Here is a 25,933-nt window from a genome sequence, read left to right on the forward strand (position 1 = left end):
TGATTCTGGCATGTCTCCTTCATGGTTGATTCTCTCTTGGCTGCAGAACCACCATATTTTGTCAAGCAGTTGGAGCCTGTTAAGGTGACGGTTGGAGATTCTGCCTCTTTACAATGCCAAGTCGCTGGAACCCCTGAAATCGGAGTATCCTGGTATAAAGGAGATACAAAATTAAGACCCACTACTACCTACAAAATGCATTTCAGGAACAACGTTGCTACACTGGTTTTCACCCAGGTTGATATTAATGATAGCGGGGAATATATCTGCAAAGCTGAAAACAGTGTGGGAGAAGTTTCTTCATCAACTTTCCTTACTGTTCAAGGTGATTGCAATATTTTAAAAGCGAATGAATTTGTGTTTCTTTGGAACAAGATTTAAAATATCTGGGGAGGGCTTTCTTTTTAGGAAAATCTTTCCAAATGCTACATTTTCTGCTTAAGTGATTCCATCTATGGTTAGTGGCTTCTCCTTTTCCATATCCTTTACAGAGAGAGATAAGATGACTCAATCTTCAGTTGGAAGGATCAGGCAATCATTTGCCTCTATAATTAAATCTTTAAGAAAAATAAGTGACCATATATTTTTAAATTCCACCCCGTGAGTGTCTCATTCAAATGGCAAGAAGGCAGTCTTTAAAAGTATTGGAATCTGCGGCTTGCTCAGAGACTTGCCTTAAGCCAATCAATTTTTCTATTGGCTTATAGATTTTTTGCACCTGATGTGCAGTAAGGGTGGCCTCAGAGTGAAATTTTTGCTCCAAAAGTCTACATACTTTTCTTTGTCTCCAAGTTAATTCAGAGATGTTAACAATTCCTGATTTTTTATAGAAATCCCATTTATACAGGATTATATATCTATATATGTGCCACTGTGAGAAGAGTATTTAGTAAATCAAAAATGTCCGGAAGTGTTCATTACTTTTGTCCTGTTCCTACAGAGCAAAAACTTCCACCATCATTTTCTCGACAACTGAGAGATATTCAAGAAACAGTTGGATTGCCAGTTGTTCTTGAATGTACCATAAATGGATCAGAACCTATCTCAGTGTCTTGGTATAAAGATGGCAAGCCATTGAAAGACAGCCCAAATGTACAAACATCATTTTTAGACAACGTAGCTACTCTCAACATTTTTAAGACTGACCGGAGCCTTGCGGGCCAGTATTCTTGCACAGCTACAAATCCTATAGGCTCTGCTTCTTCTAGTGCCAGGCTCATTCTCACAGGTTTGTGGATTCTTAAACTTCTACTTCTGTAATTAATTTTTTTAAGCAAATATGAAATTAGGAAGAAACATTACAATTTCTATAAACTAGGATGGTCCAGTATCACGCCTGAAACCTTGTCTTTCTGCTCTACTCTTAGAGGGGAGGAACCCCCCGTTCTTTGACATCCCCCTTGCCCCAGTGGATGCTGTTGTGGGAGACAGTGCCGACTTTGAGTGCCACGTCATGGGAACACAACCAATAAAGGTCAGCTGGGCCAAAGACAACAGAGAGATACGAAGTGGCGGAAACTACCAGATTAGTTATCTGGAAAACAGCGCCCACCTGACAATCCTCAAAGTAGACAAAGGAGACTCTGGACAATATACCTGCTATGCTGTGAATGAAGTAGGAAAAGACTCTTGCACAGCTCAGCTTAATATAAAAGGTATCATTTATTTTGCACGTGATCCAACAAAGTATAATGATTTTATAGTATATCCTAAGGGTGTAGTTTCTATTATGATAAATGAAATGTAGGACATTTTTAAACAAATGATATGAAAATGTCTAAGAGGAAATAAATGTCTCTAGAGAACAAGTGATCTTTTTAATCTGTAGTTTTTTTAAATTGTATATATCATACATAAAGCTAAGACTACCCCTTTCTTATTAGAAATTTCTGGTTCTGTAAATGGCCATAAATTATTCTTATCATCCATCCCATAAGTCAGAGAGCAGTTGAGAATAAGCTTGTGGAAGGAGGCTTGAATGTTTAGGAACATACACTGATATGCTGTATTTAGTCGGTTAGCCTAGATTTTTAATTGAAACCATGACTTTTTTTCTTGAAAAGCCTCATATTAATATCCTGCTTCCAGATTCCATTTCATATATCCTTGCAATTTTTACAGAGAGGCTAATCCCACCAAGTTTCACCAAAAAACTCTCAGAGACAGTGGAAGAAACAGAAGGAAATTCTTTCAAACTTGAGGGGCGTGTCGCTGGTTCTCAGCCTATAACTGTTGCTTGGTACAAAAATAACATAGAGATACATCCAACTTCTAACTGTGAAATAACATTCAAGAACAACGTATTGCTGCTGCAAGTCAGGAAGGCAGGCATGGCTGACGCCGGTTTGTACACATGCAAAGTGTCCAACGATGCAGGCTCTGCTCTGTGCACGTCGTCAATTGTCATCAAAGGTTAGTTATCTCCACAGCCCCCAGCTGTTGTGTTTTTCTCCACTGTTAGATAGCCATGTGCATTTCTCCTGATATCTTGACCACATGCGTTATAACAGATGTTAATATACATTACTTAACTGGCTTGCCATGACTCCATATCTGTTTACTAAATATATATATTAGTTGTAATTTAATTAGGTGGCTCCACAACATAGCTGTCATTTAACAAATACACTGATATATTTCTAAATCACATCCCAAAATTTTCTCAGGTAGTTAGAAGTCTCAGCCTACTTTGAAGTGTACGCATAAGTGACAAATATATTTTTATGTAGCATCTTTGTTTGGAAAATGTTTTAAATTGTTCATCACTGAATATTTCACTAGCTTTGCTTTTATGAGCTATATAACAAAATGAGTTGACATTGTGAACCTTTCTCTTTTCTAAGTATATTTCTAAAGGATTATTGTTTAATGTACACTGCCCAAATCTTTTGGCCTGTAAATGAATTTTAATCCCATACGAAAAGGTAAAATGTGCCCCCAAAAGAAATAAAAAGATAGGTGGAAAAACATTTCATAACATTATGGAGGATGTATTTAAATAAACAATCATAACTTGATACAAAGAAAATAGACTATGTTGTTTAAGGACATCTTCTTTCTCTGATTCTCTGACCATAATGTCTTCCAGATAATTATGACACAGATACATCAACAATCACTTTACAAACTAACCTCCTAGAGCAGCTTGGAATTAATTACCAATTCTGATGATCTGGTCGGCCATCTCAGAGTGTGCAGATAATAAGTTAATATCATTAATAGGTTAATATCACTAATAAGTTAGTATTGACTTGACTTAAAATTCAAATTTCATCATTCATTTAATAGAACTTAGATGCATTTAGTTTTAAAACACATTTAGTAAAATACATAATGTCTATTTAGCAGTGGATTATAGTCATGATTTACATTCATGATGGTTTTGCCATTGAGTAGATAAATGCTTTCTGTAGACTTCTGAGGCTATTTATAAAATTCAAAGAAAAGAAGTAGATTTAAGTTTTAATCTTTGCAATCACACACAAAAAAATCCTTATTCTTATTAGGTATATGTCTTAGAACCATTGAATAAAATCTTTACATAACACCAAGTTGCATATGGCCCTCCTTATCATGTTACTCATGTCTTCATCATTGGTTTTGTGTTGAACACTGAGCTTCAACTGCTAATTCCTTTGGGCTAAGATTGGATTTTAAATGCTACTGTAGCTGCATTTAATAGCTAATGATGAACACTGGAGAAAATCACATATTAAGACGTAGGCTCATGTATTACTCAAATGTTGGCTTTCTTTCCCAGAGGATAACACTCACTGCTGCTCTAGATAAGCAGAATTCCCAAATAAGCCCTTAGTTTTTAGGGTTCAGCAAAAATGCAGCTGTACACAGGTTTGAGAGAATCAATAATGTGCTATATGGCACAGAAGTTTATAGTAACTGCCAGTGCAATGTTTGCGGTGCTAAATCAGGACACAGATGCTGGGGTGATTTGTGAGCAGCATGGCATCCGTTCTTCACTTGTTTCTAAACCGGTATCTCTTTTAAAAATCCAACAAATTTTAGCTATTGCCTTTAGAGAGGAATAAACCAGGCACATAATTCCGTTCTCCTACAGCAGCCAGTGTTACCTGTTAGAAGCAAAACTATTTTGCTCTTTGCTTGTTGCTTTTGTGGAATGGAATCTTTTTTTGCCTTTATAGTTCTTATGTTCCTCATGCAAATACCTTTTTAATTCCAGAACCTAAGAAGCCACCTGTGTTTGATCAGCACCTTACTCCAGTAACAGCAAGCGAAGGAGAATTCGTGCAGCTCAGCTGCCATGTCCGGGGCTCCGAGCCCATCAGGATCCAGTGGCTGAAGGCGGGAAGGGAAATAAAGCCTTCAGACAGATGCAGCTTCAGCTTTGCTAACGGGACAGCTGTACTGGAGCTCAAGGACGTGGCTAAAGCAGATTCAGGAGATTATGTGTGTAAAGCGTCAAATATGGCTGGAAGTGACACTTCCAAATCGAAAGTGACCATAAAAGGTACAGAAACTTCAAAAGTATTATGCAGATCAAGGCAACAACCACTCATGTTTATTTGCTTATTACAATTAAAATAAAAATGGAATTAGATTTTTGGAAACATCGGTTATTGCTCATTTGCAATATATAGCCACCTTATTATAACTGAAATATTAGGTAATTTAATGGAAATAATTTTAGTATAAATTATCATCTGAAATTACTCCAAGTTCACTGCTCTATTCTTGAACCCCTTTTCACTGCACCCAGGAGAGTGGAATTAGTACACTCCCAAAAACGATGCCATAATAATGTGATATAAGGTAGCCTGATGTCATAGCTCTGGAGAAAATTTATAAAACAAGCCAAGTCTAGAAATATAAAATTTAATACTACTATGATTATAGTTTAACCTTCAATAGCTATCACTCGTATAAATGTCTATGAAACCCCTTTGTCTTCTGTAACCCACCTGCATATATATAGTGAGTTCTAGAATACATACTTATGAGACTGCCAAGCTTCTAAAGTTATTTTACACAGGGGGGATATTTATTACAATTTTGAGATCATTGTAATAACAAAACATGTAAATGTATTTTTCAGACAAACCGGCTGCGGCCCCAGCAGCTAAGAAGGCAGCAGTAGATGGGAGACTCTTTTTCGTCTCAGAACCTCAGAGTATCAGAGTCGTAGAAAGTAAGTGTACTTCGTGAAAAGGACATCTTCATCTATCTTGTCCCTTTTACTAATGATTTAATTTTGGACGGACTGATTTTTGAAAATGAAATTTTTTATTCATTTGTCTTTATTATTCCTTAGAAACCACTGCAACTTTCATTGCCAAAGTTGGAGGCGATCCAATCCCAAATGTGAAATGGACAAAAGGGAAGTGGAGACAGCTGAACCAAGGAGGTCGCATTTTTATCCACCAAAAAGGCGATGAAGCAAAACTGGAGATTAGAGACACCACAAAAACTGACTCCGGATTGTACCGATGTGTCGCATTTAACAAACATGGTGAAATTGAGAGCAATGTTAACCTACAGGTGGATGAAAGGAAGAAACAAGAGAAAATTGAAGGCGATCTTAGAGCAATGCTGAAAAAGTAAGTTCGATAAAAACCACACACACTGCAGTTGGCCCTTCCTATTGGTGGGTTCTGCATGCGCGGATAACCAACTGTGGACTGGAAATATTTGGAAACAAAAAAAACAATAAAAAATAATGCTGATTTAAAAGCCAATACAGTATAACAACTATTTGCACAGCATTTACACTGTATTAGGTATTATAAGTAATCTATAGATGATTTAAAATACACATGAGGATGTGCTGAAGTTATATGTAAATACTACACCCTTTTAAATAAGGGAATTCAGCATCCTCAGATTTTGGTATCTGAGGGGGATCCTAGAACCAATACTCTTCAGCCTTTGAGGGATGACTGTAATTTTCCATTCACAAAAAAAATCACTCAAGAGGCATGGATCATCCATTCCAAGATTTAGATTGTTAAAGAGAATAAGCATATAAATATTTTAACAGAAGCAGATAAGCAAATACACTTTTTCCATACTTCTTTTCCATGATATGTGATATTTACCCCTTTTTAAAGTTTTCCACTGCTGTTATTGTTTTTCCTGATACTGTAATTCTTCAAGTTCTTAGGTTCTAATGTTTACAGAAATGCTTCTAATATACTTTCCTTTCTTAAAATCTTTGATCAGATTTCTATACTTTGTAACAAATGGTCCTAACCCATCTAGTCTTAATCTAGTCCATCTTCAAATTCACATTTTTTATTGTTTCATGGTTAACATGATAATATTTCTTGAGTAAAGAACACAAAACTGTTCCCTTTTGAGAAAAAAAAAACCCTTAATGACATTCATAGTCTTCAAATGATGACAGACAATTCAAAATAAATGTAAAACTGGTGATTCATATTTGCTTCTTATTTCATTTAGGACTCCAGCCTTAAAGAAAGGAGCCGGGGAAGAAGAGGAAATTGATATCATGGAACTTCTCAAAAATGTTGATCCTAAAGAATATGAAAAATATGCACGCATGTACGGAATTACTGACTTCCGGGGTCTTCTTCAAGCATTCGAACTGCTAAAGCAAAGTCAAGAAGAAGAGACACATAGATTGGTATGATCCTTCATATATAGTATTAGCCTTAAAAATTCACATTTGAAACATGTATCATATCCCCTTTGAATTACCAGACTCCTACGGGATTCTTATACAGTTATATGAGATCATTTAATATAACCCAAACAGCATCAAGAATGGAAGTTGAATATAGTTATACATCCTTTAATTCAAATTTTGTTTCACATGTAATACTTACCATTTTTTTTCTCCTCAGGAAATTGAGGAAATAGAGAAGTCAGAGAAGGACGAAAAGGAATTTGAGGAACTTGTCTCATTTATTCAGCAAAGGCTGACACAGACAGAGGTAAAATGAATTATGCTGATAATAAAGTGAACAAATTATTATTGGGAACTATAAGGGAAGGAATAACTAATGCATTTTAATTCTTCATTCTCCTAGCCTGTCACTCTCATCAAGGATATTGAAAATCAGACAGTTTTGAAAGATAATGATGCCATCTTTGAAATTGACATTAAGATTAATTATCCAGAAATCAAGCTTTCATGGTACAAAGGTACTGAAAAACTGGAACCCAGTGACAAATTTGAAATAAGCATCGATGGTGACCGACATACACTCCGAGTCAAAAACTGTCAACTTAAAGATCAGGGCAATTATAGACTGGTTTGTGGTCCACACATTGCTAGTGCAAAACTAACTGTAATTGGTAAGTTAGAAAGGAGTTATAAAAGGTTTGTCAGATTAATTTACTGTTGAGTACATCTGCATGTGATACTGAACAAAATGTGTGTTGTACCATATGAACAGAGCCTGCTTGGGAACGGCATCTTCAGGATGTTACTCTGAAAGAAGGCCAGACTTGCACCATGACATGCCAATTTTCTGTGCCAAATGTAAAATCAGAATGGTTCAGAAATGGCAGAATCCTTAAACCCCAAGGCAGATATAAAACTGAAGTGGAGCACAAAGTCCATAAACTGACCATTGCAGATGTTCGAGCAGAAGACCAGGGTCAGTACACCTGCAAACATGAAGACCTTGAAACTTCGGCAGAGCTCAGAATAGAAGGTGAGTGAAAGACTATGGATAGAGTTATTGTGTACAGCATAGGTCAATGCCAAAGGAGAAGGACCCTGCAATTCTGCCACCAAACACACCCCAATGTGGTCATGTGTTCTCATTTCCCAACATACTTACTCGTAGCATTCACTCATATCTCAAAATTCATACACAATGTAATGAGAAATATTCAAATAGTGCCACTTCTTTTGCTAGTTCTTTTAGATTTTAATTCTAAAATATTATTTTTAACAGTTATTTCTATTTAAAGTCTAAATTCCATAATTCTTATGTCTATGATTCTGATTCCTTAAAAGAAATCTTAGAAAGGACAAGATCTCATGGCTGCAAATCCAGAGGAGCTGGTTAGGAATTGATATTTTGTTTATAGGATTTGATCTGATCTTATCTGTATAACATTTTATAGATAAAAATTAACAACATATGTGTAATTAGCAGCTATTTTTAAAAAATACTTATTTCATTCATGGCTCATATTCCAACCTTCTGAATCTCTGAAATTAAATGAAATCTCAGAATTTAGGAGCAACCGTATTCATTTCCCGATTGTATGCACTTCCAAAGACATCTTTGAACTGTACTGAGAAAAATTTTAACTATGATAATAGCGTATACTTCCACTTGTTGGCACCCATTTGTAGTTGTTAAAACACAACTATATGACATCTGATTTACATAAAGATTTCAACTTTTCTGACTACTTTACAGTGAATATCAGTGCCTGGTTGTATTTTAAATAGTTTCAAACTAAAGAGACCAGTTGAAAGTCCTAATCATTTTTTAAATAATTGGATATTTTTTAAATAATTATTTTGTAAAAAAGCTCACCAGACTTCTATGATTTCTAAGATGTTCATGGTACTGTTATACATGTAATTCCAGATGTCCAGATACAATTCTGGAGAAGGACCCTCCAGCCCATTCTCCTAGAAAACATTTCTGACATCCAGCACATCCTTTGTGTGTGCCCATATGTGCTTAGAAAGCAGGTTTCAGAATTCCAGAAAGTTTTTCTGAAATTTAGAAGTACAGATTTCCTATTGGATTTGATATTATTTCACAGGGAAAGTTATAACATTAGATAAACAATTCTAGATCCTCAATAGGAAAAATTATTTTACTGAGGCAAGAAAGAATTTCACAGAGGAATAAATTGTAGAGTGAAATTAAATTTGTGTACCCTCCATTACAAACCCTCCATTTCACTAACATTTTTAAAATCTAGTTTGACTTTTGGATTATAAGCTCCCTTTAATATTTTCTTTGTATAAATATTTTAAGGATTCTTCAGAATTTCTTTACACTTTCCTACATTGATCCTTGCAAGAATACACTTAAAAATTGGGATAATTATTTGTTACTGCAGCAAAAATAAGAGCATTTTCTTTTGAATTTTTGAACTTTTCCCATTTTACAATTAGATAAAAAGATGGAAATTTTAAGTATCTGAGAGAAAAATAGAGCAAAAGAGATTCCTCTTTATACAATCTGACTTCGAACTCTCTGTATTTGAACAGCGGAACCAATTCAGTTTACAAAGCGCATACAGAACATTGTGGTGAGTGAGCATCAATCTGCCACCTTCGAGTGTGAAGTGTCCTTTGATGATGCCATTGTAACATGGTACAAAGGACCAACAGAACTGACCGAGAGCCAGAAATACAACTTTAGGAATGATGGTCGCTGCCATTATATGACCATCCACAATGTGACCCCAGATGATGAAGGTAATTTCACTGATAGTTCCCTGGTGAATATATAACTTAACCCTTTTCTGTTCTATATATGTCTGCCCTTGCATAGGCTTATATGCAGTAATTCTATAGAGAATTTTTTTTAGAAAAATCTAGTATAAATAACACATATATATGTTTAAATAAAGAAGTATTATTTGCAACAAATCAGAAAACAAAAGCTGCATGATTCTTCTCCTTAGGTGTCTATTCAGTCATTGCTCGGCTGGAGCCAAGAGGTGAAGCAAGAAGCACAGCAGAGCTGTACTTAACAACCAAAGGTGAGGAAACAGCAAACTAAAGCCACACTGCAATCTCTGAAACAAGTAGCCCACTCACACAATTCTCAGTACAAAAACACAAAAATTCTCAATACAAAAATATCATTTTTTTTCTTTTGCAGAAATCAAACTTGAGCTGAAGCCTCCTGGTAAGTTTTTTTTTTTTTTTTTTTTTAAATCAATCCTTGCATACAATAAATTTAGCAAAATTTTGTAAATAACTGAAGCCAAACTAAAATGTATAAAATATTATTTGTCTTTTCTGTAAAAATGTTATTCAGTAAAATTATTTTTAGCAAAATAATAAAGTGTTTAAACTTTATGAGTTTGGGAAATTAGAGCTAATAAGGGCTCATTCCACAGATATCTAGGATCACGCCAAATAGCGAGGCCATAGAATGAAACAAGTTTTGGCAGGGAATAAACTTTTCCATGAAGTTGCATACAAAAGAGTACTAATATCATTTGGTCAGTATGTTAGATTCTGCTGTTGGAAATGCCTAACAACCAAGCACATCTTAGTTGTCTAATAAATATCTGTGTTCTCTGTCCCTTTACGCTTATCATTGCATGTCCCTTTCCAGATATTCCTGACTCGAGAGTTCCAATCCCAACCATGCCTATCAGAGCGGTCCCACCAGAAGGTAAGACCCAGCACCTCGACGTCTGGGCATGGAGTGGCAAATTCGACCACTGGGAAATTACCAACACCTAAACCCCGGCAGAGCCAAAGCAGACCCTTCCATGTTGTGTTCTTCCCTGTGTAACTAAAAAAGTAAAAAAAAAAAAAAAAAAAAAAAAAAGTAGTTCTAGCTAAAAATATATATGCTACTTTTATTTGTTCTGATTAATGAATTGGTACCATAATACCTTTGAAGTACTGAAAGAAATGCATAAGTCTTTATTGTACCTTACGCAAAATAGGAATCTAGAACATGTTACTGACGATGCCATTTATTTTCTTCAGAAGTTCCTCCTACAGCTGTTCCTCTTCTTCCTCTTTTGTTACCAACACCTGAAGAAAAGAAACCACCAGGAAAACGTATTGAAGGTATTATATGTCATCTACCTAAATGTCAAAATACAGAATTTCATTGTGGCTGTCTGGGAAAATGTTGCTCAATACAACAAATTCGCCCTCTAGTGGTCAAGAAGTTGAATTACTTTTCAAAATGTAAATTTTTGACTATGTTAAGACGTGCTCTGAAAACCATCAAACTAAATATTATGCTTAGTATTAAAATATTTTGTTTGAATGGAATTACTTAAACATAATGGAAAGTTAATTTTATGTTTCTTGTTTTCTTAACCACCACCAATAACAAATACAACAAATAGGAACCAATTTCTACTGCATCTTATGGAAATAAACTATACTAGTTTATTATCAAATTGTAAATTATAGTTTGTATTTTTTCTCAATTAAAATGTTAACTATTCTTTAAAATTCACTGTTTTGTTACAAAAAATATGATTTAGAATATCTTGATGTATTTGACTTTTTTTGTACCTAAGGCATGAGCTCACTTATAAGAGCTCTTAAGTGTTCTAGGGAATCTACCTTCTCAAATATTTAATAGAGAAATTGTACTGTTTGTGCCCCAAAGCTGTTCAACTAAATCAGACAACAGATTGCCTGGGACATCTTAGAGTTATGGGGAGTTCAGAATCGCTGCCATAACTCACCCAACGTGATCAGAAAATATTCTGCATGTCAAAGTCACCACTACTGTAGTAGTTTCAAGGGCTTGACATGTTAGTCCCTTACTACCCACTATAATTGACATCAAACGCTTGAGCTATTTTTCAGCCAGCCACAGAGGAAATTCAGTTAAAAATTTCCAGTTTTGTGACTAACAATCTCAATAACAATGAGAAGCATTTTTATAATTTATATAAGCATCATTAAATATATTATCATCTACCTGTGCTAGCAGGGAGGAGCAAGAATCAAAATCATAAATTAGACTTCCATTTGTATTTCTATTGTCAAGAATAATAATTTATCTTAATGAATGATTTCGTCTTTGAATCTCAGGGTCAACATGGCTAAGTTTGAGAACCCAGTGTGAAACTTGAGAAGTTAAGTCTCATGTTAAAAATTAAAAGAGAGCATTATTTATTCATGAATACTAGAGGCCATAATCAAGTATGATTAAGAACTGTGGTCAAGGTATAACAACAGCAACAACAAAAGAAAACTCCCACAATATATCATAATTACAACTTTAATTTTACTAATCCACTTGTTATTCTTCCTCCTGACAAATTTACTGTCCATACCCAAATGAAACAAAGATGAAAATGTTCCTTTTTTATTTATGCTATCACTGAGATTCACCTTCCATTTTGAAAATTTTAACTCTTGGCAGGCATAAAATCAGTGAAGATGTAAGATCACAGTACATATTCTGTCTCCCCATAAAACAATTTTTTTGCATTGTAATCCAAGATTATTCTAAAACAAATGTGATGTGCGGACCATTGTTACTATCAACATATGAAAAACTAAAATATTTCAATAAACCTCCTAGTTTCCTGAAAACATTTCAGTTATTCACATCTGACATCTATTTTTTTAGTGACCAAAAAGGCCGTGAAGAAAGATACCAAAAAAGTTATTATCAAACCCAAAGAAGAGGAACCTACAGGTATTATAATTAATCAATCAAAAAGCAGTCTTAATGCCTTTTTCTTGTCTAAAAATTTGAAATCGTACATAGTGGAGGGTGGGGGAAGGGTAAGAGTTTGCTGTCACAAAATGGTACCTCTCCCTTCACTGGCTGTCATCCTCTTCTTGGACTCAGTTCTCATTCTCTCTTTCTCAGCTTCCTTTTTCTCCCTTTTTTCTCTTCTGTCCTCCTGTGCTCATGGCACCCACTGGCAACACCACAGTATTCTTGTTATCTCTGGAAGGTGATTTAAAGGCCTTGCTCTGTAGTCCAACCACTGGTCTTTTTAAAATTATTATTGTAAATTGACAATTTATAATTGTATATATTTATGGGGTGCAAAGTGATGTGACGATGTCTGAATGCAACATGAAAAAATTAAATCTAGCTAATTAACATATCTATCACTTCAAATACTTATCATTTTTTGTGGTGAGAACATTTGAAATTTACTCTCAGTGTTATTAAAGTGTTCAGTATATTATTATTAACTATATTCACCATACTGTGCAATAGATCAAAAAGACCTTTTTCCTCCTGTTTGAGATTTTGTGCCCTTCAACCAACATCTTCCCATTCCCCTCATCCTCAAGCCTCTGTAACCACCATTCTATTCTCTATTTTATGAGTTCAACTTGTTTTTATTCCACACGTAAGTGAGAACATGCAGTATTTGTCTTTCTGTGTGAGGCTTATTTCACTTAGCATAATGTTCTGCAATTCCATCCATGTTGCAAATGACAGAATTTCCTTCTTTTGTAAGGCTGAATAGTAATCCATAGATAGATAGATTATTTACCCACAGTTTCCTTATTCATTGATCTGTTGATGGACACCGAGGTTGTTTCCATAACTTGGCTGTTATGAGTGCCGCTGCAATGAGCATGGCAGTGCCCAACAGCTGGTCTTGGTCACGTCACACCAGTAGGTGGTCAAGGGTTGGTGCTAATTTCGAGAGGCTGCTCCCACCCCACTCAGGATCCTGCCTGGTTTATGTGATTTAAATGTCAATATTTGCAGAAAAAAATACTTTTTTGAAGGACCATCAATTCTAATCACTTTAATTTTTAATATATCCTGGAAGGGTTTTAGGAAGACAATTGAATAACTAAATTTAAACAAATAGTTTTAACCTATTTTACTAAGATTACAGTACAGGAACCTCCAAAAAAAGGAGATTATAAGAGCACAAGGCATTATTCATCACTCAGACTTTTCTGAGTGGACATCTGTGAGACATTATGGAGTAAGAGGAAACTCAAAAAGCATGAATATTTTATGAACTTTATAGTTAATAATTGAAAAAATCAAATATGCATTATTTTTTAGCATTGGACATATTGAATATTCTCTTCATGTTTCATATTAATTTAAATTATTTTCAATCAATCTGAACTTGAATCAAACTCAAGCCTTTCTGCATTTTTGCTAATACATCATTGCATAGCATTTCTAATGAGCTCACTTTGGAAATTATGAAAGCATTATGATGATCCGTGGAAGGGGTGGCATAGATCACACAAATGACTAATCATGAGGCACAGGATTCGTGGACATTAAACAATGCATAATCTAAAAATAAACACTCATTTTATGTTTTTAAAATTCCAGAAGTTTTCAAGAAGCCCCCACCTCCTACTGCCTTAATTCCAGCAAAAGGTGAATAATAATGAATTCTTAAATATTTTTATTCTGTTTATTAATGGTGTTTGTACTTTTGCAATTTATTCTTATTTTTAAATATTAGGTGTCCAACTTCTTGTAAAGTTGTAGAGTCTCTTCTGTTACATTAAATCTAGCATAGACATGATGGCTATTTCGTGTTGCTCCTATCCTAGGAAAGGAAACCTAGGCGGATGTTTATGCTGTCCCTGTGCAGTGGTCACCGGGAAAGAAGCAGGGAGAATTAGAAAGGGAGGGGGCATCCATTACTTTTTTAACTATAGTTAACACAATTGTTAAGGATTATATAAATGATGGAAACCCTAAAGAGCTTTTAATATCTGTTATAGAAAAACAACTAATTGATTTGGTTGCACAGTTTTAAATATTGTCTTTATTAAACTGACCAAAGGGCTCTATTTGATAGTCCCAAATGTAGATTTAGAATTAGAAATGTGTTTGAAAGAATAATTGGAGCTTTTAAAAAATGTTAACCACATAAGCATTAAATATAAATTCTGTGAAATTATCAGATATTAAAATAGTCCATGGGAAGAAACTAGGGGTCCAGCAAACTGGAGCTCCCATAGGGCAATGGAAAGTGTGTCCATTTGATAATGTTTATTGAATCTATTTTTTTCACACTGGAAAAATCCTCAAATCGAGAGTAGAATGCATCTTGGTACTCTTTATTGTGTTCCATAGTCAACAAAAATTTAAATGGAAACAATACAAAGAAAAACATGACAAATTATTAATAAAACACTGAGATCTGAAACACTGATATTGTTTGACTACATAGATTTTTGTTTAGTGAAGTAGTTGGTTCATGTAAAATATTGTAATATTTTATGTATGTACGTATTTATTTGTTTGTTTGTTTATTTATTTTAGCTCCTGAAATCATTGATGTATCCTCTAAGGCTGAAGAAGTAAAAATAACAACCATAACCAGGAAGAAAGAGGTTCACAAAGAAAAAGAACCTGTGTATGAGAAAAAGCAAGCAGTCTATGAGGAGAGGAGAGTCTTCATAGAGTCTTTTGAAGAACCTTATGATGAACTGGAAGTAGAAACATACGCGGAGCCGTATGAAGAACCTTATTATGAAGAACCCGATGAAGACTATGAAGAAACCAAGGTAGAAGCCAAAAGGGAAGTTCACGAGGAATGGGAAGAAGATTTTGAAGAAGGGCAACAATACTATGAAAGGGAAGAAGGTTACGATGAAGGGGAGGAAGAGTGGGAGGAGACCTACCAAGAAAGGGAAGTAATTCAAGTTCAAAAGGAGGTTTATGAAGGTATGTATTAATTGGGTGACTTGTCCCTCTTTTTCTCATTTTTGTTCAGTTCGTTATATTTTCAGTGTTATGAACCTGATTTGCAATTTATATGAAATACATGAAAAAATCTTAGATGTTTTAAGGTAAAAAACATCTTAAAATTTAATCTTTTAAAGAGTCATTTTCAGAGTCACTTTCATGCTCTGACTTTATAAGCTAAATCATTTAGTCCTATGTCTGAGATTAAATTCCAAGTGCTGTTTTCTAATGTGGAAGTTCAAGTTTTACTCTCACAGCCTTATTGCCTCTCTGATTGATCCTGCTTCAAAACCCAGCACTAAGAATTATGTTAGAAATAATGATCCCAAATACAAGACTTCACACAATTATAGATTATCCTTAATTTATCTCATTTGCAATTAGCACAACCCAAGAGAACTTACCTAGTTAAGCATCCATTCTTATTCCTGTGTTTTTGTTAAAGAATCACATGAGAGAAAAGTTCCAGCCAAAGTGCCTGTAAAGAAAGAAGCACCACCTCCTAAAAGTAAGTAATTGGAATTACGGAAATAGACTAGAGCATCAACATCATTATCATGGCTTGTTTGGCAAAGATGTATAAGTCACCAGTTAAATCCAATAGGCACAACTTCTTCTCTAAGCTTTATTGTATCAATGAATTTTTTTTCTTAAAATTTCTATCTAATTCATTTAATGAAAAAAATACAAAGATGATAAAAAGATTGTTATGGTAAATTTAAAATTAATATAACCAAAATATCTTAAGTACAGAAACTTGTTCCTAAAGTTCAAAGCACCAAACTTTGTCTCTCTCAAAAAAAAGATATATATGTATATATACCTATATGTGTGTATAAACATATATATACACATAGAGAATTTTAATAGAAATTCTAAAAGTACTGCAATTTCTTTAAAATGCTTGCAGTTACAAAGAAGCCAGTAATTGAAAAAATTGAAAAGACTTCCCGAAGAATGGAGGAAGAAAAAGTTCAAGTCACCAAAGGTATTATCATTTAAAACGTTCCTAGTACCATATGCACAAGTAATCTGTTTATTGATATATGCTCACATGTTAGTTATTTATATAGTCATCTAAACTAAGATATTTTAAAATTTTGTGCAAAGCAATATTCTTCACAATACAAATATATTTGTACATATTTTTAAAGTACCTGAAGTTTCAAAGAAGATTGTTCCACAAAAACCTTCCCGGACTCCAGTACAGGAAGAAGTTATTGAAGTGAAAGGTATACATCTTTGTCTTTCAGCTACAAGTTTTAAACATTTTTATTTATGTGTATGGACATGTGTACATTTATTGCTAAATAGTTCACAAATCTAAAACCATCGAAAAAAGCACATTTTTATGTAATTCAAATTTTATGTTGAGTTGCACATATGTATAATTTAAGTAAACAATAACATTATCTTTGTTTTTAGTTTTGCTTAAAATTACATAATTATATTTTTTTTATTTAAGGAAGGTTTCGTGTTTAATTGGTAGTTTTCTAACTTTACTATGCAATGCATTCCATTGCATATAATATTTCCCATCCTCTCATTTATATCAGTAGACCCTAACAGATTTGGCAAAACACAACATTGTGTGTGAAGAAGTTGTGTCTATTTGATTTTCATTTAATAATGTTTGATGAAGGCTGCATGGGTTGTTTGTCCCTATCGATTAAAACATGATTTGTTTTCTTGTCAGTGCTAACCTTGTTCTCAAGCTATCATACTGACCCACTCATTCTGTGTCTAAAGACTTAAATATAGTGTACAATCTATGTGTTTGATCTGATGTCTTGTCCTGGAAAATGAAATACTGATATGAAATACTCTCTTTAAAGTACCAGCTGTGCATACAAAGAAGATGGTTATTTCAGAAGAAAAGATGTTCTTTGCTTCTCACACAGAGGAGGAGGTGTCAGTCACAGGTATAAGGCAAACTGGAATTTGGGGGCTCAAATGGAAAGATTTCAGACTGATTTTTATATCTCTTCTTCTTATCTAAGTTATGACTATGTAGGCATTTGTGTCTCCTTGTAACTCTCTGTCATCTTTTTTATTTCATGTTTGTCTCTGTTTTAATTTTTATTTCATTATTCTTTGTAAATTATAATTGCCACCCACAACATGGCATATCAGTAATTAAAATGTACATTTTTTAAAGTCCCCGAGGTACAAAAGAAAACTGTTACTGAAGAGAAAATTCATGTTGCTGTTTCCAAAAAGGTTGAGCCGCCACCTAAAGGTATTAGTAATTCATTCTAAGTTTAAAATCTTTTGATAAAAGGTCATATAAATTCTAGAGTAAACATCTATGTTAAAGTGAAATAATAGATTTAGTCGCAGTCAAAAGACTCATAGCCACTGTGTACAAATGACGTGATGGGGGATGGGAAGCCCATGAGGAAGGCACAGGAGAGAGGAATGAAAAGTGGTGCTCTAGTCCCTGCCTCGAGGAGCCTGCAATCTAGTGACCAGTCATCTGGAAATAGAACGTCCTGGAGCCAGTTCATACCAGCCCACCAGAGCCTATGGTTAAATTTTCAAGAATTTTGCCAACGCAGTGGTTTAACTTAAAACTTAAATTATGTAAACTTACAACTAAATAAATTATATTTGTGAAATATTAATAAATACTCAAAACTCATTACCTCCTATTTTACTGCATTTTACTACTACCTATGTTTCTGAGGTTGTTTCTCTCTATCGTATCTGTGTGGAGAGAATACTGTATAATGTTGTGCTACTGCACATCTCTTCCCAACTGTGCGACAATGAAGTCATGTTGGCAGCCAGGGTGGGAAGGAGCATTTACATCACCCACCTGGAGCCATTGTAGACCAAGGCTCTGCTCCCTCCCTCCCAGCCAAATTGTTAACATTTAAGATACAAAAAAATCTAATGCAATTGGTTTCGTGCAACTGCCTTATAAAAGTCAAATGGCTACAAAATTATCTTAGAAGTTACTGATGTTTGTAAAAAGCTGGTTTCTGAGAAATAGGCACTGGCACCTCTGAAGAAGGGGCGCTCCTACCTGTCCCTGAGAAAGTGGAGGCTCCTGCAGTTAAAGCGGATAACAATCACATGTTCTAATGAGCCATTCAGACATCTCCATTTACCCTCATTTCTAATGCATTCTTTTTTTGCATTCAGTTGGCATTAAAAAGGGATGTTTACTCTTCCTTTTAATTCAAAGTCTTACAACAACATATGCTTTGCCACCAAAATGCACACTTTCTCAAAAACAATATATTTCTTTTAAAGTCCCTGAGCCACCTAAGAAACCAGTTCCAGAAGAAGTTCCTGTTCCCATTCCTAAAAAAGTGGAGCCCCCACCAGCCAAAGGTAGAATAATATTTTTGGAAAAACAATTCTTAGCATCTGCCTTCTTGTATCTTTTTATATGGGATCTGTGTATTAACAAAATAGCACCTGTGAACCTTCAGTAATATATTTAATTCTATGTTTGTTAACAAAATAGCATCTGTAAACCTTCTGTAATATATTTAATTCTGTTTGTTAATTTCATTAATTTGTGGTAAGGTGTTATACAAGTATCAGTAACATTTTTAGACTCCACGCTAATTGGGTCTTTGTCTGCTTCATGTAATGTATGTAATGTCTATATGGTATTGAGGCATTTAGCATTCATTTCTATCTCAAGTAGAACATGTTAAATTGCTCCCTAATTCTTACACTCTTAGTGAAGATTTGTGCTTTAATGTAATCTTAAATGTCTGAGAAGGAGACTAGAATATTCCACATTGTTCCAACAATGATATCTTTAAAGTTCCTGAGGTTCCCAAGAAACCTGTGCCAGAGGAGAAAAAGCCCGTTCCTGTGCCCAAGAAGGAACCTGCTGCTCCCCCAAAAGGTACACCAGAACTGATGGTGGGGACACCTTTTGCTCCAAATGCCAGCTTTATGCGGTCGTCGTATGGACGACGCTGTCTTTCTAACTGGTCTCTTCTGCATGTTCCTTGTTCCTTGTGTTTTTAATGTCTGTCAGCTTTGGGGATCTACGCATGACGTTCATTATTTATGACACTGAGCATTCCTAAAGCACCACTGAAAAGTGTTATTAAAAGAAGTAACTATGGCAAACTGCTATCTCAAATTTTTATAAAGATCTCCCCTCTCAGAAAAAGAAGAAATATTTGTGAAATTTGTGTTCTACTGTCATGTTTCTAGGAAAAAAACTTTCACCCCTCATAAATATGACTTTTTCTTAATAAAAACACTTTAATGAGTTTTGAAGAGCTGGAGGGGGCAGTGACAACTGGAGAGTGTTTGGCAGAATGGAAATGTCACCCAGATAAAGATGAGCGCAATGCTGCCAGAAACCGCACTCTTCTCACAAGTCAATAATGGCCAGTCTTCAGTAGTGGGAGACATATAGATTGGTGACATTTTCTTTTACCATGTCTCTTGAGACACTAATTGAACTTTGATATTTGCCATTAATGTTGCAATTTAGCTAATCAGGCACCTTTCATGTACCCATGTTTGAATTCAAATGTGCTACTGTGGTATATCGCTATTCCCTTGCTTTGTTTGTTTGTTTGCTATTTGGGATTTTTTTTTTTGGTGATAAAAGATACTATCTTATTGAGCCAGTGAAGCTCCAGCTGCACACATGTGTTCAGTTATAGAGAGATTCAGCAAGCATTCAATATCATCCAATTTAGAAGAAACTAGACTTACTGAAATCCTGCATTTGAATAGTGTTCCCTTTTGCTTGATTTCCCAGTGTTTCTGTTTTCTTCCTGAATCAAATCTGCTTCTCTCTTTCTTAAATTCTTGGTTCTCTCAGAATTATTTTGATTATCTAATCATTAAATACAAATGTCATATCAGTAAAACTAATACTAATACCAAAGCTATTTGACCACTCCTGAAGGAGACAGAGGCATCTCTCATTTATGCATAAAAATATACATAGTAGCATGTATATATGTATAAACACAGTATATATGTATATTATATACCTATATAAATATATATCTATAAAATTATACCAAGATAAATGAAAGTGTGGAGGTTCAGGGGTTCACAAAAGCTGCCAATATTTTATTTAAAATGAAAAAAAATTATTGCCATGCTGTTAAAATTTATCTTCTGATTAAAAAGTCAGTATCAGCTGGGCACAGTGGCTCACACCTATAATCCTAGCATTATGGAAGCCAGAGGCAGGAGGATTGCTTGAGCTCAGGAGCCCAAGACCAGCCTAAGCAAGACCCCGCCCACCCCCGTCTCTACAAAAAATTAGCCGGGTGTGGTGGGCCACACCTGTAGTCCCAGCTACTTAGAAGGCTGAGGCAGGAGGATCACTTGAGCCCAGGAGTTTGAGGTTGCTGATGCCACAGCACTCTAGCCCAGGCCACAGAGCAAGACTCTGTCTCAAAAAAAAAAAAAAAAGTCAACGTTATCAATGCTTAGAATAAATAAATTAAATCCACTATAAACACTTTCTAAGTCAGAGACACTGTTGAAAACTATGGAGCCCCTTAAAGAAAAGCACATATGAACATATCTACAAAATTTTGCACACAGAACTCCCCAAAGTCATTGACACATGGGTGTCAGATTGAGAGACTTAGTCTGGAATAAGTGTTTCCTGAGCTTTGAATACACTACAGGCACATCCCAAAAACTCAGAAGAGAAATGGGGGAAGGAAATTAAGTTATATAGGCTCAACTATTCTAAGACTTCTTATTCTTAGATAAATTAAATTCACTGTCATTATATATCCCATTTCTCAATACAAACATAAAGAAGTTTTTCTATGTATTATATCCACATTCTAGATTATTTGTATAACCATGGACTCACTTGTTTTTATCAAAAGCATACCAATATATAAATAAAGGATGAATTCTGCACACATCTTTCTGTTACATAACTCATTTTTAATTGTCAAAATGCCTCTAAAACATTATTTGTAACATTAATCACACTATGACCTTTATCACATTATAGTTAGCTTAATTTTCTGCATTATTTTGCTAATGCATAATCTATAATAATATTCATGAACTACATAAAGATCTATGCATGTGCCTGTGTCCATTCATAAAAGTGACATATGTGTGAACTAACATTCTATTTCAAAAACTTTAAGTCCCAGAAGTGCCAAAGAAACCTGTCCCTGAAGAAAAGGTTCCTGTTCCTGTTCCAAAGAAGAAGGAAGCTCCCCCAGCTAAAGGTACAGTGACTGTCTTAGTAAAGAAGCCCTATTTTTATATCTTGAGTGCAAAACATTTTGTGTTTAATTATCTGTTAACTTGGTTAGTTGAATTCAAAATGAATGTTTTATCATGAGTGAGAATTCAACAAAGTGTCTGTCCACCTGTCTACTTTTTTACAAAATAACTGTACATTAGCTACTTTGGAAAATAGAAAGTCAATTCTAAAAATGTCTTTTCAAGTTCCTGAAGTACAGAAGAGAGTTGTCACAGAAGAAAAAATAACCATTATTACTGAAAGAGAGGAATCTCCACCACCAGCAGGTACTTAATGCCATCTCCATGAAATAACCTTGTCTTTCCTTTAAGCTTCTTTAATTGCATGTCTTCTTTAATGGGCCTGCTAGTTCTATGTTGCTTATTTATTTTGCCTTTCTGAGAATTTTAAAATTAAACACTACCCTTTAAGTGCCAGAAATCTCAAAGAAGAGAGTTCCTGAAGAAAAAAGACCTGTGCCTCGGAAAGAGGAGGAAGCTCCACCACCAAAAGGTATTGTCTCTCCATCTTCCCAAGAACCATCTTTATGTGCCACTGATTTTGTTAGTTTTGTGATATGAGTGCATCGTGGATGTATATCTGTGTTTTGTATTGGGTTTTAGTGAGATTACATTAAAATTCTAAAAGTGCATCATGTTTCTAAAGTGCCAGCTCCTCCCAAGAAACCTGTCCCAGAGGAGAAAGTTCCAGTGCCAGTTCCTGTCGCTAAGAAAGCCCCACCTCCCAGAGGTAGGATTTGTCTCAGTCCTTCGACAAAAAATCTTTTGACATGTGAATTCTTGCTTTGTCTATCTGTTCTCTTCTTGTACTCAACCTTTGTCTTGCTTCCCATAGAACGTCTGTGTGTATATATATCCTCGTGATCTGTAACTTGTTTTCCCATTTTGCTAGTGAAAGTGGTGTACTGTGCAGATCTTCCCCAAACTACAAAGAGAATTGTTAAAATTCTTGACTTTAAACTTCAACTTTAATGCTTTTTTAAAGCTGAAGTTTCTAAGAAAACTGTTGTAGAAGAAAAAAGATTTGTTGCCGAAGAAAAACTATCCGTCGCAGTCCCTCAAAGAGTGGAACTCGCCCGGCATGAAGGTATATAATTAAAAGTGGAAGGAGAAATGACTTGATGTGTGTTTCCTTGAGGTCTCTTCTTTCCAGATGTGATTGTTTACCTTAGAACTTGTCCTGATCTGTTATTTCTCCTTATGTTGGTATTAGAATGTGTCTACCTGTTGTAGCCTTCTGGGACTGAGTCTTTTGTGTCCACATTGGTCTTGAATCATTCTATTATCTTATGTTAATAAAGAAGGTGAATGGAGTGCTGAAAATGTGATAATTTTGAAAGTGGCCACACTTTGGACATAATTCGAATACGCTTCTCAGTCTTGGGCTGTACTTGCCCTTATCTTAAGTCAGCTTTCTCCCTCTTGTGCTGAGGAAGTACTGTGAAGTACTGTGAACCTAAGCAGACAGAAGGACTGTTTACCCATCTGTAGTGAATACATGGCCACTGTCAATATCTCAGCTTACCGAATTTAAATTAAACCTTGTATCCGCAGAGGAGGAATGGAGTTATTCAGAAGAAGAGGAAAGAGTGTCCGTTTCAGTTTATAGAGAGGAGGAAAGAGAGGAGGAAGAAGAGGAAGTGGAGGTTACAGAATATGAAGGTAAACAATGCAAATAAGCTAGAGATGATCTAGAGTCTTGATGAGATGTTTTCTGTCACAAATTGTTTATCAAACTAATGAAGAGTGAAACAAAAAAGTGACACAAATTCAGTGAACATCTACTGGCCTCATTCAATGTATCTTTTAATCAAAACACAAGATTCAGGAGCATCATACAGTATTAAACATCCAATGCCTTGCTTGTCCATCCCTTCTTACTGGCCCATATGGAATAGAAGGCTTTATATTTATACGCAATTAATGAGGGCAAGTATCTCCATATACAAGTATCCTCTCGTTAGGCAGCACTTGACTTCAGCACGGTACGCTGGCATAAACCTCACCTTAGTAGTCTAATGTCTAACCAGTCTTCCTCAAGCATATTTTCTTACCATAGACAAAAATATATTTTATATTATATTCCTACACCCATTTGCAGAATAGAAAATTTTGATGTTTTCTACTCTGTTCTATTCATTTTTAAAATGCAAGTTATAACCATTAAATTGATTGCATAAATCACTAATGTGTCCTGACTCAGTTTAACAATGAACAAGAAAATATATTACTTCCTTAAATTCCAAGAGTCAAAGTCATATTTGTGAGTCTGAAACACTTAACACATAGGGCTTTCCTATATTTTACATATGGAGAAAATAGTTATGTAATATCTGTGCTCAGATTGACTTATTATTCAGATCTTCCCATATCTATGATGCTAGTTCTCTATTGTTTCTTAAGGGTAAACCAACAAACTTTACTTCACTGGGATACCTTTTCAATGAATTAAGGCACCTCTAGGTTTCCTGCTAAAATCCAGCATTCCGGCTAAACCTATATATCCAGAAAACTTTCCTAAGAAAGTTCTAATGTAGCTCTGCTTATAAAGGGAAATCTACAAGTTTCTTAACAAATTAACTCTCTTCCCAATGAAAACATGAATAGAATTGTAGTACATTTAGATGCTCTGAAGTATATTTCTGGCTAATAAAAGGTGGTTCCCCACACCCCCTTTCTTCACTTGGAAGAAAAGTCCATGTGAAATTCAGGCTGCACAATTTTAATGGAATGTCTTGGAATAGAGCAAGGTGGGGCATGACTCCCAAGAGGAAGCAGGAAGCCCACCAGTTCTGTTGTGCTTTCTGGAAGCACGTGATGCTGGGCATAAGTCAGGAATCTGGTGGATTTGAAGAAGACCCCATCTTTTCTAAAAATGTTTAGAAAACCAAACATAATAAATACACAAGGAAAGTTCTCATTGAATGGGCCTGATTTCAGTTTTTGAACACTGTTGTATGTTATAAATTTTTTCAGCACCCCAGACTCTAGTTAAAAGGAGAGACACTCTATGATATTATTATGTGTTTGTTAAGCCCAAAAGATTTAGCAAAAAGAGGGGTGGCCTGTTAGGTTTACTTTCAGTGTAAAGAGAAGATGTGTTTTTAACTAGACTTTTCTATTCTGTAATTAACTTCATACACATAGGCTCAAAAATCATGTAAAATCTCCTGCCTCTTCTACCACACCTGCCCCACAAACTGGGAGGAAAAAACATGAACTATTGTCTTAAAATCCACGTTTAAATCCTCAACTATGTGTTTCCGCCCTGCACCCTTCACATCTAGAGTGTTCTGTTATTTGTGAAACTTATCTTCAAATTCTTGTGTTCTTATTAATTTAGCAACTAGAGTTGGTTTTGTCTCATCCTTGTCCTATCATTCCTGTTAATATAAGCATTACTATCTGTACAATACACTTGAAAATTAAATTAATGAAATAAAGTTCCCGTACTCTTTGTTAAGGTATATGCTTTGATTAAAATGTTCATTGAGTATCTTAAATGAGAATGATCAGGGATTTGGTGAGTGTTAAACATTTGCAATTTTAATTACTCTTTGAAGTAATAAGTTGCAGCTAACATGAAATAGGAGAAAACACTATAATTTATCTTCTTTAAAATTGATGTCTTTAAAGTGATGGAAGCACCTGAGGAATATGTGGTGGAAGAAAAGCTGCACATTATTTCCAAGAGAGTGGAAGCTGAACCCACCGAAGGTATAGCGACTCTTAAACTAGTCTTATCCCTCTGCTGGCTTGTCCCATCCTTTATGCTCTCTTGTAGCTGACTTATAGTCTATGTTGCCAATGTCGATACATGTTGTGTCTAATAAAAAGTTTCCTTATATGTTTATTGAAAAGAAATCTGGACATTTCTACAAGTGTATTTTATAATTTTTTCAAGTGCTTGAGAAGCATGAGAAGAAAGTTATACTGAAACCGAAAATTCCTGCTAAAGTAGAGGAGCCTCCACCAGCTAAAGGTACAACAAGAAGTGAGACACACTTTGTCCTGATAGATATAATTCTGCTTTTGGTTTGCATAACTGTCTAAGTTTTTGTCAGCACATATATATGAATGTTTGTACTAGGTATAGTCATTAATGTTTGTGTACATGTGTGATCTTTTCAAAAAGTGACTTCGAAGCCCCAAAATGATATCACTTCTTATGTAATGCAAACTAATGTTCTTAAACCTAATCTTTCAAAAGTTCCTGAAGCACCTAAGAAACCTGTGCCAGAAAAGAAAGTTCCTGTCGCAGTTCCTAAAAAGGAAAAGGTGCCACCAGCTAAAGGTATATTGGATTTTACTTTATTCTTCAATAATGTCTGTCTTTTTAAATCTTAAATTGATACATTCTT

The 25,933-nt window shown here is 34.9% G+C and overlaps 1 protein-coding gene across 4 annotated transcripts in view; it reads left to right on the top strand.

Moving 5' to 3' along the window:
- The window catches only part of TTN (titin), a 268,870-nt gene that overhangs the window by 93,975 nt on the left and 148,962 nt on the right, over window positions 1-25,933 (top strand). For 2 of the 4 annotated variants that reach the window (XM_069470255.1, XM_069470265.1), the window contains 35 exons: window positions 47-325; window positions 941-1,228; window positions 1,368-1,655; window positions 2,122-2,412; window positions 4,199-4,486; window positions 5,072-5,164; window positions 5,288-5,573; window positions 6,436-6,619; window positions 6,840-6,929; window positions 7,026-7,293; window positions 7,395-7,655; window positions 9,185-9,394; window positions 9,604-9,681; window positions 9,804-9,830; window positions 10,266-10,325; window positions 10,649-10,732; window positions 12,264-12,332; window positions 13,965-14,012; window positions 14,910-15,314; window positions 15,781-15,843; window positions 16,246-16,323; window positions 16,490-16,567; window positions 17,171-17,257; window positions 17,494-17,574; window positions 18,594-18,674; window positions 19,120-19,203; window positions 21,452-21,535; window positions 21,759-21,839; window positions 21,985-22,065; window positions 22,219-22,302; window positions 22,558-22,658; window positions 23,117-23,234; window positions 25,209-25,289; window positions 25,477-25,554; window positions 25,783-25,866. The exons of the other annotated variants lie outside the window; for them this stretch is intronic. In XM_069470255.1, coding sequence (XP_069326356.1) covers window positions 47-325; window positions 941-1,228; window positions 1,368-1,655; window positions 2,122-2,412; window positions 4,199-4,486; window positions 5,072-5,164; window positions 5,288-5,573; window positions 6,436-6,619; window positions 6,840-6,929; window positions 7,026-7,293; window positions 7,395-7,655; window positions 9,185-9,394; window positions 9,604-9,681; window positions 9,804-9,830; window positions 10,266-10,325; window positions 10,649-10,732; window positions 12,264-12,332; window positions 13,965-14,012; window positions 14,910-15,314; window positions 15,781-15,843; window positions 16,246-16,323; window positions 16,490-16,567; window positions 17,171-17,257; window positions 17,494-17,574; window positions 18,594-18,674; window positions 19,120-19,203; window positions 21,452-21,535; window positions 21,759-21,839; window positions 21,985-22,065; window positions 22,219-22,302; window positions 22,558-22,658; window positions 23,117-23,234; window positions 25,209-25,289; window positions 25,477-25,554; window positions 25,783-25,866 — 4,941 coding nt within the window. The remainder of the gene's footprint in view (window positions 1-46; window positions 326-940; window positions 1,229-1,367; window positions 1,656-2,121; window positions 2,413-4,198; window positions 4,487-5,071; window positions 5,165-5,287; window positions 5,574-6,435; window positions 6,620-6,839; window positions 6,930-7,025; window positions 7,294-7,394; window positions 7,656-9,184; window positions 9,395-9,603; window positions 9,682-9,803; window positions 9,831-10,265; window positions 10,326-10,648; window positions 10,733-12,263; window positions 12,333-13,964; window positions 14,013-14,909; window positions 15,315-15,780; window positions 15,844-16,245; window positions 16,324-16,489; window positions 16,568-17,170; window positions 17,258-17,493; window positions 17,575-18,593; window positions 18,675-19,119; window positions 19,204-21,451; window positions 21,536-21,758; window positions 21,840-21,984; window positions 22,066-22,218; window positions 22,303-22,557; window positions 22,659-23,116; window positions 23,235-25,208; window positions 25,290-25,476; window positions 25,555-25,782; window positions 25,867-25,933) is intronic. 4 annotated transcript variants of the gene reach the window in all.

The sequence above is a fragment of the Eulemur rufifrons genome, chromosome 1 (genome assembly GCF_041146395.1).
Source record: "Eulemur rufifrons isolate Redbay chromosome 1, OSU_ERuf_1, whole genome shotgun sequence".
In the NCBI taxonomy this organism is placed as follows: Eukaryota; Metazoa; Chordata; class Mammalia; order Primates; family Lemuridae; genus Eulemur; species Eulemur rufifrons.